The following is an 11,623-nucleotide window of genomic DNA, read 5'->3' as shown; positions in this document are numbered from 1 at the left end:
CGCTGTCCAGCGCTTGTACTGCAGTACTTGAGCTGGCAAAGTTCGTACAAACAACAGCCCATTTACGACCACACACTTTCGGATTGTCGCTTACAACCCTCATGTTCAGGGAGAGGCGTGTGGAGGCCATGATGGCGGAGGGGCCCCTCCGGGTTGGGGGCCCCCCCCCGTGTGACCAGAGTTCGAGGAGAGGTTTTAAAAGAAATAGAGAAGACAGCTTCGCGTCGCTCCTAAAAGGAATTTTCTGTGTCTGATTTAATTCGAGAGAAAGGATATGAGGACATGAGCTAACATCATTATTACCAGAAGTTTAGGGGGTGGCTGCGTGACACCGGTGCTGCCGCAGGAGCAGAAGCGGGTGCTGCACTTGCTGGCCCTCTTTCAAGGCAGCAGCAAGCTGCTCTCTCAATGTGAATGTTTTTTTGTGCGTGTTTCATTTACGGGAGTACCTTGCTTTGTCGGTGGCTCCCGCAGAAAACGAAACCTACGGCTGCTGCGCTGCTGCTGCTGCCCAGCGCGGCTGCCGCTGCTGCCTTTTGGAGTGGTGCCCCCGCAGCGACGTTTGTGCTCCTTGTGAAGGGCATGCAAGGCTTCCATGCGAGTGCATCAGAGCGCATGCGGCGGCTGCAGGGCTGGTGGCGCAGAAACACCGTGTGCAGCAGCAGAGAACAACGGCAAAAAGTCTGCTTCGAACGCAGGGAACGGCATCTTTCTTGCCGCAGGTTTGTAATTCACGCACTGCAGAGCCGCACCAGTCCACCAAGGCGATCCTTCAGCAAGGCGCGATGGGAGACTGCGCGACGGAGCTAAGGGCCCCCCCCGACGGCACTTCTGATCAACAACAGCAGCAACAGCAACAACAGCTACAGCAACAACAGCTACAGCAACAACAACAGCTACAGCAACAGGCTGAACACCTGTTGCAGCAGATCAAGAGAGATCCATGGAAGGCGAGTCACTACGAGGCGGCGCTGAGAGTCCTCGCCACTTTGGGCAACACAGCAAAGGCAAGTTGGTGGCTTAGATGGTGTTGTCGCCGATCGTTTTGCTGGTGTGGCTGTGCTTGCCTGTGCTTCTGCCTCTAGTGTCGCATTGCCAGAGTCGCATGCGCGAGGCGAGCCGTTTATTGCTTCTGTTGCTTTTATTTTCAGACACGAGAAGTTCAGAGAGCATACGCAGAGCATTGCCCAATCGACGAGGAGCTGCTGCTGCAGTGGATTGAGGCTGAGCGGCGCCTTAGCGGCAGCAGCGGCAGTGCAAGCAGCGGCAGCAATGGAGGCAGCAGCGGCAGCGGTGTCACTGGCAGCAGCGGCGTCACTGGCAGCAGCGGTGTCACTGGCAACCCCTTGAGCAGTAGCAGTCTCACCAACAGCAGCAGCGGCAGTGCGGACGAAGTCAAGGCGATCCTCGAGCTTGGCTTGAGGCTCCAACCCTCGGTGTCTCTGTGGCTGCTTTATATCCGACATCTTGAGGCGGGAGGAGCTGCAGAAAAGGAGGCGGAAATCCGCTGCGCCTTCGAACGTGCCCTTCGCAGCTTCGCACTGCATGCGCTCGAGGGCCCCTGCCTTTGGGCGGCGTACAGACACTTCGAAGCGCAGCTGCTTCGTCACAGGCAGAGTTGCAGCAACAGACAGCAGCTGCAAGAACGCATGCAGATCGCACGGATCAGATCGCTTTTCTACAGACAGCTACAGCTGCCCCTCGGGGGCCTGGGGGATCTCTTGGATGAATATCGGTATTTCGTCTGCTCCCCACAAAACGTTCTCTCGATGCGTCTTTGTCACCAATTCTGCATATCCTGCTCCCTTGCTTGTGTCTCTTGCTCTTGTTCCTTCCTTTCTGCCTTTTTTTTCCTCTCTCTGTCATGAGGGTCGTGTTGCTTTGGACAGCTTGCTCTGAGGAAGAAGGATCCCTAAAGCGTGAAAAGAAACAGCGGGGGGAAGCTCGAGCCGCATGCACACGCCTGCTGCGGCTGCTGCGGCGCCACGTTGTGTCTCAATCCCCGTGGGGCTGTCTGTATGTCTATGTATGCATATATATATATCTATTATACGCATGTGTATGTATGTATACAAATGTAAGTGCATATATGTATAAAGAGGTATATCTGTGTATACAAATATGTGTATATATGTATGCGCATAAATATGCATAGATGTGTGTATAAATGTGTATGTACTTAGAAACGAGCGTATTTTTGTGTACTGTATGTGTATGTATGCATGTGAATTTACTCAATTGGTGCCTCTGTCACTGAACTAGGCTTGTTCTGAAGTGTGCTGCGTGCTCTTAGAGTCTGGGAGCTTGAGCATACCGGCAGCGAGGCGGCCTTCTCAATCGGCGCGGCACTGCATGCAAAGGGCAGTGCAGAGTGGCACAGAAGTCGAAAGGCTCTAGAGATGAACATACAAAATGCCTTGGATGAAGACCAGGCAAATCGGCAGATACACGTGCGCTGGCAATGAGGATGCAGCGAGAGAGAGCGAGAGAGACAGACAGAGGGAGATATGAGGGGGGGAGAGGAATGGAGTGAAGATGCACGATCGTGTTGGTGCTAGTGTTTTTCTGAGGGAAATGAATTTTGGCCATCAATTCCATGCTGTAGCTTGAGAGAGGGGCGTGATGATTGCTGTCAAAGGTGTGCTCGTTCGCTGCTGCTTTTGTTTTGGTTGGTTGTGCATATACGTATGTATGTGTATGTATGTATGTATATATACATACATGAGTATATGTATTAGTATGTGTTTATATATATATACATATATATATCTGTACATATATATATGTACCTATATGTCCACGTGTGTGTGTATGTGTGTGCTGCCCGGGGTGTATTTGATGCGCGCGCAGTCGATATCTCGCGTGTGGGCTGAATACATAGAAAGCGAGAAGCAGACTCGGCTTCCTGCGCGAGTAATTGTAACTTTCAGCAGAGCTTTGGAAGAGTTGGGGGCGTTAGGCCCTGAGCTGTGGAGAGACTGTGCAGAATACATTGCCACGGCTGCTGCTGCTGCGGCAATGCCAACCGATTTACAGGAAGAAGAAGACGTGGACGCAGAAACTCTGGGAGCAGAAGCGTTGGCAGTTTCTGCTGCCGCTAGTGCCCCTTCTGCTGCAGGGGATGCGGGTGAAGATGCCCCCGATCCAGCCGCGTCTGAGCATGCAGCGATTGCAGCAGCGAGAGCAGCAGCAGCAGCGGCAGAAGCAGCAAGCCGAAAGGCGTTATCACCATCCTATCTGCAGCATACACTGCGGCAGGTGCTGCAGCGTGCGATCCGCCATTTTCCGCAAGACTCGCAGCTCTGGTGCAAATACGTCGCTTCTCTCGTGAGTTCTGTTGTTGATGTCTGGCTGTGTGGCATCCATCTTGAATCTTGAAAGATCTTTTTTTTTCACCGTGGCAAAAGCTCGCCTTTATTACTGCCTCTCTTCGCCGTTTCGTTTTCTGTTTTTTTTAATACTACAGGGCAGTGGAGGTGCTTCCTTGGCAGCTATCTGCAAGGCCAGAGATTCAGCGGTGGCTGCGTGTAGCGCACGGCCTAAGGCTGGGGTGTACATACACCTGGCCTGCGCTGAAGGCGCGAAGGCTCTGGCGCTGTGGGCAGGGAGGGGGGGGAAAGCTGCAAAGGAGGAAACTGACAGCATCCAGCGGCAGAATCAACAAGAAGCGGCTATTGAGGAAGCCCTTAAGGCCCTCTCACGCGCAGAGCAGCTAGCAGATCAAAGTCTCGCGGATGCAAGTGCCACAGACATCAATCAGCAGCACGCCGATCAGCAGCAACAGCAGCAACAGCAACAGCAGCAGCAACAACAGCAGCAGTCCTCACTGGTGCTGCGCATTCATCGGCAGCGCTTACAGTTACTCCGGGAGTTTGCACATCTTCAGGTGTTCACACACGCTCCATGAATTCTCACGGGCTTTAATTGCTCGCCTTTTCTGTTGCATTTGTGGCGCCCATAGAGCCACCGCAGCGACAGCGGATAATAATGCTGCATGGTGTGGCTGCTGCTGTGGTGTGTGTGTCTGTGTGTGTCTGATGCTTTTGCTGCTGCAGTCCGTGCAGGAAGAAGCCCTCTCAGTCTGTGAGCGCATGTGCAAAACATGTGATGAGAACCTTCTCCTGGATGTGGGTGCTCTTTTAGAGACGCTGCTTTCATATATCGGGCCGAAACAGAAAACGTCTCAGCGGAGGCAAATGCCACGGCAGCGTCAACAGCGTAGACTCGCCACATTGTTGCAGACATGGACGACACGAGCGGCGGTGTATCTGCAATCCCCTGGAGAGGTTCGCGCTTCATGTTGCTGCCACTCCTCGTGCTTGCTGTTTATGTGGCTTCTCTTCTTCTTCTCATTTTGTCAAAGCGTCTATTTCTGTAGCTTTTCTTTTTCTTCTCCTTCTTCTCCTCATTTCATCAAATCGTCTGTTTCTGTGGTTTTCTTGTTTTGCATTTTCCCGCTTTGTTCGTGCATGCATGAATGCATGCACACACCCTCCTCCTTCCGGCTTTTTGTATGCACCGCTTTCGGGCATGGCTAAAGGCATGCCTGGCAGCTTTTCTCGCTAAGAGTCTCCAACCCTCCCCCTCTCTGCGTTTTTTGGGTTATTGTCTGTCCTTCTGCAGCGCACAAGCTTAGCTGCCAGATTCGCTCATCTGCTGGAGGCACTAGCAGGCGGTGCAACGGCAGCGCCAGCAGCGGCAAGTAGCGCTGTGGTAGCATCAGCAGCAGAAAGCAGCACAGCAGCGGAAGAAGAGATCGAGGAAGACGGAGAGTGCGAATACATGGACGTTCCAACGCGAGAGATGCATGGTCTCAGGGTGCGTGATGGGGGAAAGAATGGTAGAAGAGGCACTGAGCAAGAGGGAGGAAGAGAGGGAGTGGGGATGTCGTGGAAGGTGGATTGAGAGAATTTGGAGGATTAGGAGGGTGGATTGAGAGAATCAGGAGAGTTAGGAGGGAGGATTGAGAGAATTAGGAGGATCGGGACTGAGAGGCTTAGGAGGATGAATAGGGAGAGCTGAGATTAGGAGTGAGGATTGAGAGAATTTAGAGGATTAGGAGGGTGGATTGAGAGCATTAGGCGGATTAGGAGGGAGGACTGAGAGGCTTAGGAGGACGAATAGGGCGAGTTGAGATTCGGAGCGAGGATTGCGAGAATTGAGAGGCTTAGGAGGACGAATAGGGAGAGTTGAGATTGGTAGTGAGGATTAGGAGAGTTAGGAAGATTAGGAAATAGTGTTGAGAGGGCTTCTTGAAGGGATGGGAAGGCGGTGGAGTGTGCAGGTGTTGTGGAGTGGTGTGGATCGTGCTGTGGAGTGCGATGGTTTTTTGAGTTATTTTTGCTGTGTTTTTGTGCTGTTGTGTCGTGACGAAGTTGCACCAGGTGGAATGCCTAAGCAGCATTCGGCGACTTCGTCAGAAGCGCCAGCGGCTCCAGGGAGATACAGAGTGGGATACAGCGTCAGACTGCAGCACAGAAGGCGGGCAGCAGCAAGGAGGCGCCTCTTCCTCCGACTTGGCGTCAGGAGCGTTGCAAGGTTCAGGGAGTGGACTGTCGAAGCGGCTGCGGCTAGCAGCTGCGATGCTGCAGCAGCAGCAGCAAGATGCAGCCGCTGCTGCATTTGCTTCTGCTGCTGCAGGAGACATTTCCTCCCCGTCATTTTCGCGTTCTCCCTCGCCTAGCAGCAGGAGGAGTCCAATGATCCGCAGTCGCTCGCCTTCTCCCGCCATAGTTCTTCCGCAGTCGCAGCAGCAGCAGCCTGCAGCCGCTGGAGAGGGGCAGTCTCCCGCAGCAGCAGCAGCAGCAGCAGTAGCAGCAGCAGCGGCAGACATCGAGAGAGCAACACGCGCAACGTGGAACGGTCATGAGTCCGCTGATCCTTCCCTTGCACCCCCAGTGCCTCCTTCATCTCCCTCATCTTCGCCTTCGCTTACGGCTTTGTTGTCTCCAAACCAGCAGCTTCCCTCCCCGCTGCCTTCTCCACATGCTCTCTCGCCGCATAGCACCGCTGCGCTGCCCTCTGCCGTCCCTGCTGCTGCTTCTTCTCTGCCTTCCCCCGTCGAGAGCAGCAGCAGCGGCAGCAGCGGCAGTAACACCAGCAGCGGCAGTAACACCCCCCACCTCGCTCTCCTCCTCCCTGCCTTGTCGCTGCCTGCATCGGCTGCGCCGCTCGTTGGAGGAGCACCAGAGAAACGGCGCAACAGCAGGCAGCAGCAGCAGCAACAGCAGCAGCAACAACAGCAGCAGGAAGACACGCACACCACAGACATGCCACCGCCGCCCTTCACCCCCCGACGGCAGCTTCGTCGGCTGCAACAGCAGCAGCAGCAGCAGCAGCAGAGCGGCAGAGGGGGAACTTTCGCGGCGAGTGCGGATACTCCAGAAGAGGAGAACTACGCCCACCTACAGCAGGCGCAACAGCATCCCCTGCAGGAATGTAACACTACGCCAGAGGTGATGCAGAGCTCAGAAACGGATTCTCCCACAGCGCCTGCAGCGATTCCAGAGTCTTGCGTGGCTTCCGAAATCGCAACCGAGCAGTCGAAAGATTTGGACGGAATGGCTGTTGATGGGGGCCCCTCGTCATCCCCAGAAGCAGCAGAAAACAGACACACACCAACGCCACAGATGGGAAAACATCATAGGCAGCTCACGTATGTTGTCACGCCTGGTGCTTTCTCGAGCAGTGGCCATTTGCTGCCTCTGAGGAGTATTTATACCCACGGCTTTCTCGTAGCTCTTTGTCTCTGTCTCTCTCTCTGTACCTGCAGTCAAACGAAAAAAACACTGCCTTCTCTGCGGCGTGAGTGGAAGTCTGCTTGCTTGGCAGCTGTCTTCGTGCATATACGTATATATTGCGTGCATGCTGAGATCGACAGTGTGTCGCTTTCAAGGTGTTGTCTGCGCATCCTTGCCTTTGGAGTCAGGCGAGAGGCCCTTGTCTCACTTGAAGAAGGACAGCTCGATTTTGTGCCTCACGTGCCAGAGACGAAGACGCTGTGGCTTTCTAACATTGACGTCTCTGTCACAGAAGCGCAGCTGGAGCAACTCATCAACAAGCTTACGCAAGGACTGACTCAGGCAAGAAGTCTGCTCCTGCGCCTCCTCATGATGGCGCTGCTGCTCTTGTAAATGTCTTTCGAGAAGCTGCACATCTGGATGCTGCCGTTGTTTCTAACTAGACATTGTGGCAGCAGATGCGTCGCAGGTGTACATCCACCTGCAGCCTCTAAGTGCACTTTATGTATTTATATAGATATGCATATGTATCTATATATATATATATATCTATAGATTCCCGTGAGTGCGAGCAAGTGTATTTCTGTGTGTATGTATAAATGTATCTCTATATATATGTGTATGTCTGTATACATATGTATGTATTTATGTGTACCTTTCTGTCTATGAATGTCTGTCTATCTATTTGTGCAGCTTCGCTTAGTGAAAGACTTTAGGGGCCACTCCAAAGGCTTTGCCTATGCAGACTTTTGCTCCCCCGAGGCTGCGGTAGCTGCAGCTGCTGCGCTTCACGGATATCACGTGAATGAGCGTCCTTTAAAGGCGCTTCCTTCGCAGCCAACCAAAGCTGTGTATGAGGAAAAGACGCTGTTTATTAGCAATTTGCCGCGACACGATGTTTCCGAAACCTACGTGGAGACACAGCTGAGAGACACACTGGGATTTCAAGGCATTACAGCCGTGCGATTAGTTAAAGCGGCCACCAACAACCCCACTGAAAGCAAGGGGTATGTGTTGTGGGTTCCTCCTGCAGCTGAAATGCACCTCTGTCGAAGCTCTTCTTTTTGTCGGGCAGGCCGCTTCTTGTTTTTCTCCCCCCTCCTGTGCTTTCTCGCTCGTTCTTTTTTGGCTTGCACGGGGTGTCTGTATCTGCATGTCTCTCTTCTTCCGTCCATGCGTGTTTCGCACTAAAAGCACTTGTCTGCCTACCCGAGCAGAGGCAGGATGGCAGCTGCCGCATGCCTGTGCAGCTGCGCTTTGCGGGCTGTTTTGTAGGTATGGATATCTAGATTTCGAGAGCCATGAAGCAGCGGTAGCAGCCTTGAAGAGATTTCATGAAGCGCAACACGAGCAAGTGGAAGCAGCGAATGAAGATGCTCCTGCAGAAGCCTCCCCCCGCCTTCCCCCCATGAAGGTGTTAGGGTATCCTTTTCTCCTCGCTCCCTCCATCCCCATGAAAAGTCATCGATGGGTTGTTGCGCCGATCAACAAAGTGAGTTCAAGAAAACCCCCGCTTTTCCCTCCTATCCATTCATCCTTTCCCCAGGCTTCATCGCCATGTTTTTATCGGTTGCCTTGCCGCCTTTTCGCACAAGTGAGTTGCGCGGCTCTGTATGAATGAGTGTTGCGTCATGTTCCTCTTTTGCCAACATCACGCTTTAATTTCTCGCGCTTACGCAGCGCTGGCTGCTGTGCCTTTCACATCCACCCTTCCCTTCCTCTGATAGCACCCCCGTCTTTTCTTAAATCCAAATCCCCTCCATACCCACCCCCCCTGCCTCTGGGGTGTCTCCCCCATTCAAGCCTCATGTCTCAGCAGTCTCGCTTGTCGGCGGCTTGTCTCTCCTTCTCTTCTTGGTGGTTCTTGCAAGTTTAGCCTCGCGGCAGCTGCTCTCTGTAGCGCAGCTGGGAGGCCTCTCCGTTGGAGTGCCTCTCTGGACCGCCTCCTGTGCTGCGTTTAATCCCACGCCATTGGCTTGCACACAGTACATACATAGATATATATAAATACATGTAGATATACATCTATATAGATATATATATATCTATATGGCAGTTGGGTGCTTTTCTAGCGCCGTCTCGCTGCGTTTCTGTGTGTGTCGTAAAAAAGCCCCTGTGGCGGTGCACGGCTTTCATCTGTTGCCATTGGATATTTCGTTCCCAGCTACTGCTTGTACATATATATATATATGTATATATATATGCGAGTGCACGTGGTTGCTGTATATATATGTGTGTGTATGTGTATCTGTATGTCTGTGTAGGTGTATATGTGTATGTGTATCTGTATGTGTATGTATCTGTATGTGTATGTATCTGTATATATATGTGTGTGTTTGTGTATCTGTATGTCTGTGTAGGTGTACATGTGTATATGTGTATATGTGTATCTGTATGTGTGAACCGTGCGATATGCTCTGCCTGCGGATTTTCAGGTGGATAAGCGACGCCAGAAAAATACAGCAGCGGAGCAGCACGCCGAGGCAGGTGTCTTATTCGTCAAGAATTTGAGTTTCTCCACCACTGAGACTGCCCTTGCCCAGCACTTTGCGCCTGTGACAGGGCACCCAGAGGAGATAACTATTTGCAGGTAGGCTGCGCAGTGTTGCTGCGAGTGCATCGATGCATGTTGCTGCCGCTGTTTAAGAAGGCGGCTTATCCCGGAGGCTGTCCTTTGCGAACTCCTCCATCCGCTTCCCATAACTGTTTCTTCTGCATGAATAGTATCTCCTTCGTCCCCTTCAGCCACCGTCCGCGCATGTTGCCTCTGCTCCCGCGCGTGGCACACCCTCACCTCGTAAGACAAGGGGTCGGCAGTGGTAGTGGTGGTGCGCCGTTTGCTGGGCGCTTGCTGCTGTTCAGACACCCCGACGGCAAATCCAAAGGCTTTGGCTTTGTGAAACTCCGGGATGACTGCGCCGTCATGGCAGCCCTCATGCTCAACGGCTCTCTCCTCGGTATGAAAAGAACGTTCACGTTCAGCCCTAGTTCTGATGCCTTGCTTCCACGTGAACAATAAGGCTTGAACCGTGCACGAAGGGAGAGCTTGTCAGGAAGTGCGGGTGCATGGGTGCATGCATGCGCGCACATGCATACACCCAAGACGACCTGCATGCAGCACCTTCCCAGCGACCTCTCTCTGTGCCTATTATTGCTGCAGACGATCGCCACATCGTAGTGTCTCGCTCAACACGTCCTATCACCGTTCCCAAGCCTCCCGAGCAGCAGCAGCAGCAGCAGCAGAAACGGCGCACCCAGCTGCAGCAGGAGGAGCAGCGGCCTGTCTTGGGAAGGTCTAGACATAGAGCGAAAATCGATCTGTCGTGCTGTGGCGCGAAGAAATCTAAATAGTGGTAGCCGATGTCTGTACCCCCCGCAGAGTCCGCATCTAATGCCTCACTTGAGGGACGGGGATTTCGCGAATAGAATGCAACAAACGCAGTGCAGGATCGACCTAAAGCTGCTAGCGTAGCGAGGCTATTTGAGTTGACATATATATATATATATACTCCAGGAACTGCTGGAGTTCTTGCAGCATGCAGTTACTGAATGCGCGGTTCAGCTGCAGCAGCAGCAGCAGCTTTCGCTGCAGCTCTAGCAGCATTTGCTGCCGTGGCGGCGTGTGCTTTGTTGCTATTTTTAGAGAAGCTCGCTCCTCGCCTCCGGCCTTGTAGGAGGGGAGGGGCTGAGGAAAGTGCAAGCGTGTACCTGCTGCTGCTGCTGTTTCTACTGCTTGCGGTTGTGCTGCTGCCCTAAATATATTGGTGCTGTGTAAGTTAGAGAGGTCGCAGCACCACCAGCAGGTATTTCAGCGCATGCAGCTAGTCACGGCGTGGCTGCTCAGCCCAAAGGCCTTTGCAAACTCCCTGTGTATTCGTTACTGTACGAGGCTGCAGCAGCCTCTTTGCTAGAGCACTCTGGGGCAGAAGTATCCGAGATGAAAGCTGCTGCCGCCGTTTAGCTAAAGGCGAGCGAGGGCTTGTTTGTTGCCGCTGCGCAACGGCGTCTCTCAAGGAGGGGGATACATATATATCTATATTTTTTACTTATGTACTAGGAGGCTGTCGCATACAGCCCTTTACATTATGCGGTGACTGGCCGCTGATGGTGCCTGTGCGAATGCTGCCTTCCCTCATGCTGCTGCTACGGCTCTTTGGATGCTTGCTGCCGAGGACTAGGGCACGAAGAGGAGCCGACAGGAGAGATAGTTGCCTCGTGCAGCCTGTCGAGTACCCCAATCATTCCCTTTGTGGTTTCTCCCCGTAGCAGCTGCTGCTGCAGCACATGTGGATCCGTGAGGGGCTGCTCTTGCTGCTGCAACACCGCAGTCAAGCTTGCGCTTTCCTCGAATGCATGGAGCTCGCTGAAACTTGGCCGCGCACTCCAACGCTCCTGAGCAGCCGGTGCGTTGGAAGGAGCGCCACTCTGCCAGTACAGGTGCTGCTCTTTTTGCTGCTGCTGCTGCAAGACTGCCCGCTGCTGCTCGTGCAGCATGGGCTCTGTCTCTCTGTGTGTCTTGGCCTTGAGGCTCCCCCCCCGCTGCCGTTCGACCGCTTTCTCCGCGAGAGGCAGTGGCTTGCCACGCTCCTCTTCCTGCTGAGCCGCTATCACGGCAAGCGTGCCTGCAGCGGCTTCAGCTTCGGCAGCAGCAGTTGCAGCGGTCGCAGCAGACACCCGAACGTGAGGCGTGAGGAGGAGCGTGCTCGCTGCAGCCGCGACGAGGCAGCAGCAGCTCACGAAGCTGGCAAGTCTTGCAGTGCAGCAGACGTCGTCGCTGCATGCGCGCAAGGAGGAGAACCTTAGCAGCAGGATCGCCATGGCAGCGGCTCCTCTGCCGCCAGCGAAAGCGGCCGCTGCCGCAGTGCCCCTTGCTGCAGTGTGAA

At 53.7% G+C, this 11,623-nt stretch overlaps 1 protein-coding gene across 1 annotated transcript; it reads left to right on the top strand.

Moving 5' to 3' along the window:
• The first annotated feature begins 785 nt into the window (after positions 1-785).
• On the top strand, positions 786-11,424 carry LOC34619273. Its single transcript, XM_026337099.1, has 16 exons — positions 786-977; positions 1,152-1,735; positions 2,294-2,450; positions 2,484-2,547; positions 3,047-3,327; positions 3,467-3,886; positions 4,056-4,286; positions 4,624-4,818; positions 5,376-6,655; positions 6,929-7,082; positions 7,434-7,747; positions 8,016-8,232; positions 9,176-9,330; positions 9,603-9,697; positions 9,901-10,068; positions 11,342-11,424. Exons 1-16 carry the CDS (start codon positions 786-788, stop codon positions 11,422-11,424), a joined length of 4,590 nt encoding a protein of 1,529 aa, XP_026192884.1.
• Positions 11,425-11,623: the final 199 nt, after the last annotated feature.

This window comes from Cyclospora cayetanensis, unplaced genomic scaffold (genome assembly GCF_002999335.1).
Source record: "Cyclospora cayetanensis isolate NF1_C8 unplaced genomic scaffold, CcayRef3 CcayRef3_contig_1, whole genome shotgun sequence".
NCBI lineage: Eukaryota > Apicomplexa > Conoidasida > Eucoccidiorida > Eimeriidae > Cyclospora > Cyclospora cayetanensis.
Note: the sequence above shows the minus strand (reverse complement) of the source record. Positions and strands in the feature narration are given on the sequence as shown.

Coding starts and splice junctions, on each gene's coding strand:
- LOC34619273 (XM_026337099.1), top strand. CDS start 786: ATGGGAGACTGCGCGACGGAGCTAAGGGCCCCCCCCGACGGCACTTCT. Junction 7,748..8,015: donor AACCCCACTGAAAGCAAGGG/GTATGTGTTGTG, acceptor GCTGTTTTGTAG/GTATGGATATCTAGATTTCG. Junction 9,331..9,602: donor GAGGAGATAACTATTTGCAG/GTAGGCTGCGCA, acceptor GCTGCTGTTCAG/ACACCCCGACGGCAAATCCA.